The sequence below is a fragment of the Nanorana parkeri genome, unplaced genomic scaffold, assembly GCF_000935625.1.
Source record: "Nanorana parkeri isolate BGI_ZX_2015 unplaced genomic scaffold, ASM93562v1 scaffold174, whole genome shotgun sequence".
NCBI classification, from domain to species: domain Eukaryota; kingdom Metazoa; phylum Chordata; class Amphibia; order Anura; family Dicroglossidae; genus Nanorana; species Nanorana parkeri.
Window position 1 is genome coordinate 743,043 of NW_017306442.1, and position 3,920 is coordinate 746,962.

General features: G+C 40.7%; 1 protein-coding gene across 1 annotated transcript in view; it reads left to right on the forward strand.

Annotated features, from left to right (window-relative positions):
* The first annotated feature begins 30 nt into the window (after window positions 1-30).
* The window catches only part of OTOS (otospiralin), a 7,596-nt gene continuing 3,706 nt past the window's right edge, over window positions 31-3,920 (forward strand). The window contains exons 1-2 of the mRNA XM_018554821.1: window positions 31-57; window positions 381-447. Of these exons, the coding sequence (XP_018410323.1) occupies window positions 390-447 (58 nt within the window). The 5' untranslated portion in view covers window positions 31-57; window positions 381-389. The remainder of the gene's footprint in view (window positions 58-380; window positions 448-3,920) is intronic.

Genomic DNA, 3,920 nt, shown 5'->3' on the forward strand with positions numbered 1-3,920 from the left:
GGTAACTTGTGCACGAACATTTAGCAGGACTGCAGCAAGCATCACCATACAAAGCAGGTAACAGAGCACCATGCTATACCACATAGCCCTGGAAAAGTTTTATGTTGTATGCTTTATATTATATTGTGTACCGTTGTGTACTTGTATGACATTTATATAGTTTAAGATGCAATTAATTGTGTATTGTACAGAAGTTACACTGAGCTTTGCATATGTCCTGTGCATGTGAATTATATATTGTAGCTATGAACAATGTTCCTACTTGCTGCAGAATTATACTTTGGCAAAGGTGCAATATCATCATTCTTAGATGATCTGCTATAGTAACGTTGATAAGACGTATTTTTTAACAAATCCAAATATTCTCTTTTACAGCACAGCACAAAAAGATGAAGCTACTTTTTATTGGTTTATATTTCTCCTGTATTCTTCTGGGTGCTATCCTTGGTAAGTCAATGTATACACTCACTTTCATTTTGTATACAATCCTCTCACATATTTACTGCCTACAGTAAAGGTTTAAAAACTAACTCAGCACAATCAGCTATGATTTCCAGTGAACCACAGCAACCAATCAGTGCTTAGCAGCCTCATAAGAGTTTCTGATTAGTTACTGTAGGGTATTCCATATTGCTGTTTGCGGCCGTTAAATAAACAGAATAGGATTGTGATGACAAATATTGCTTAAATACTCATATATTAGAATCCCTATATCTGCCTCTGTATATTTTACTAGAGTACCCTGCTAGACACACACTTTGCTTTTACAGAATACATTTTTGTATTTCTTTGGGTATTTTTTGTATTTATTATAATCTGTTTATTGAGTTATCGTAGGTTGCTGTCATTTTGCTAAAGATATTTACCCATTTTCCCAAGTGCTCTGCCATTATGAGACACTGGTGGTCATTTACTAAAAGCAAATAAACTGTTATCTTTGCAAGGGAATTTTCCTTTAGCTTTAGTGAATGTGGTGAAAATGTAGTTTGCAATTACCCAATTACATACCAGGAAAATACGAAAACATTTGTTTTGGCTTGCACATGATTGAATGATAAATGTCAACAGAGATTCCCCTAATTATGCTAAGGGAAAATTCCTCTGCAAAGTAAACAGCCTATTAGCCTTTAGTAAATCAATGCCATTGCATACGGTGCCCTAATAAAGCTCAGTATTTAAACGTTTATTAAAGTGAACATGGTATTAAATGCTTTGGCCAGACTGGAAGCTAACCAAACAATTAACAAATAAGTCAGTTTTTTTTATTGACATTTGGATTGTTCCATTCCTGTCTCTGAATCTGACCTTGAATTTATTACTGTGAAATGTATGAGTTGGAAAAGAAAACAGTTCTTTGCAATAGCTGTAAAATTAGTTTTCAATGTTTATCAAACTAAATGTACTTCATGTGTTTTACCATATCAGCAAAGCTCAGCTGCTAATTTAAGCTGTGATTGATTTTATCTTTCCTAACAAAAGGATAAGACAAAAGTAAATAAATTCAGCAGAAGAATAATTATGTTGTTTATCATTTTGTAGCCACCTTTTGAAATTTAGTACCAAAGTTGTGAATCACAAAGATAAAGTTTGTGCCTGAGTGAAAGTCAAGAAGTATGCTCAGTTGAAGGTCAAAAAGTATGCTCAGTTCTAGGCCATCCAGAAGCATCCAGAAATTCCATGTCAGTTTAAACAATGCTAGGCTAGCAATAGATGGGCAGAAGGTGGTGGGTAGGGAGTCTGCTGCTGTTTCTCATAGGACTCACCCTATAAGCCGAAGCAGCACACAGGCTGCCTTCCCTGTACTCACTGGTAAGAAGGAAGGATCGGCCAGGTCGTATGGAGATTTTCAAACTCAACTACCAGCCCTTCCATTGTCAGAAGCTCTGCAGGGATAACCCATACATGGTCTTACCCTGCCCTGCTGAAAGTGGCATCAGGATGTTATGAACAGCTTCATTACAGACTAGAAGCTTTATCAGTCCCAGCTAAGCGCAACTCTCATTAAAACCATATTATATCTGATGTTGCAATCACGTAAATGATCATATTGCATTTAAGTAGGCCCTACATGGGAAATGTAAGCTGTTGGAAATGACCATAACCTTGGATTAACCTCTTGCAAATACCTTAATAAGTTAATGCTGGGCTTTCTCCCTATTACTACCTTTAAGATGTAATCAGGAGAGCTGTCTTATGTCTATTCATGTCTGCTTTGACAGCAATGATGAATAGAACATCAGACAAAATGCCAACCTGCCCCGGAGAAAGTTAGTGTCCATGGTCTCCCATTATGATCATGTTCTTGTTATATATTCTTTATCTAGAGGCATTAGTGCAGAACCGAAGGGCTGCTGTACGGGCTATTCCCTATAGCCCGTACAGCTCCCGAAGTTGGTCGAGCCGAAGGCATATGCCTCGGCTCGACGGAGCCGCGGGGAGGCCGAAGCTGGCCGAATGGCCGGCCATTGACCGTCCGACAGCCTGCGTCTGGCGGCTGGGCGGAGCCAGCCGTCATCTTACGGCTGGCTCCGGCCACATGCAGAGAGATTAGCGTCCCTGGTTACCAGCTAACCAGGGACAATGATCTCCAGACAGCAAACTCTCCCGGGCGCTCCGGGAGTCTCCTACTCCCGGCCGCCCAGGAGAGAAACACTTTTTTCAAGAACGGTTTACTCTGCTCGATTGCCGTTGGCTGCCGTCAGAATAAAAAAATATATATTTTCACCAAAGGAATGCATTGCTGGATTCCTATTGGCTATTTCAATTTGCAATAGCCAATAGCAAACTAGCTATTGCACCCGCCCACTGTTGCTGTCAATCAGCAGAGGGGACCTGCGGTTCTCCATCAGGTCCCCTCTAGTGATTGACAGCAGCAGAGGGTGGGTGCAATAGTTAGTTTGCTATTGACTATTACAAATTGAGATAGCCAATAGGAATCTAGCAATGCATTCCTATGGCTAAATTGTTTTGTTTTTTTTGACGGCAGCAGAACCGCCGGCCAATAGAAAACAGTTGGGCAGAGCTAGCTGTCACTGCTAGCTCCGCAGAATCATTTTCAAATTTTTTTGTGTACTTTTTAAACTATTTTTCTGTTCTGCTCGGTCCCACATAGGGACCGAGCAGAACAGCCGAGCCGAATGCCGCCCAGCCGCTCATTTACTCACTGCTGTTCGGCATCTATAAGAATAGACCGAACAGCAGCGAGTAGCCTGTCGGAGGTTCGGCTTAGCCGATCCACATGTTGGATCGGCTGAGTCGAACTCCTTCTGCACTTCGGGTCGGCCGAACATGCTGAGCATGTTCAGCCGACCCGAAGCCACACGAAGCCATCCGATGTACGGCTGATTTCAGCCGATATATGTCTGAAATCAGCCATACCACCCTGAAGTGAATAGCCGAACAGCGTTCGGCTCACTTCGCTTGAGGTCAGTCGTTCACTCGGCTGCCTAAGGCAGCTTAGTGAATAGACCCCTAGGTGATTAACTTTATGCTATTTTCTAAAATGCTCCACTTCTGTAGGTTTACAAGTATAACAATAAAACATTTTTATTCAACAAGGATAGACCTATGTTTCTTCCAAGCAGGTTGAAATGCATTTACTGTTGATCGATTACTGTATTTCCTACAGTACATCCTGATTTTAATAACGTTTTTATTGAAAAGAACGTCAGCACTACTTTTTATATATATATTATATATCATTCATTTTAAATGTATTCATTTCATTTAGCACAGCACTAAAATAAATGACCTGTCAACACTATTCACATCACACAAGCAGTCTGTGTTAAGGGTGCAACTACCTGTGTAATAAATGCGTGTGTTCTCTGTTCACTTCTGGGGTTTACATTTTTAAAGTACCCATTGCAATCATGAGGATTTGGCCATTTCTATAAGAATATGGCCAACACGTGGCACTG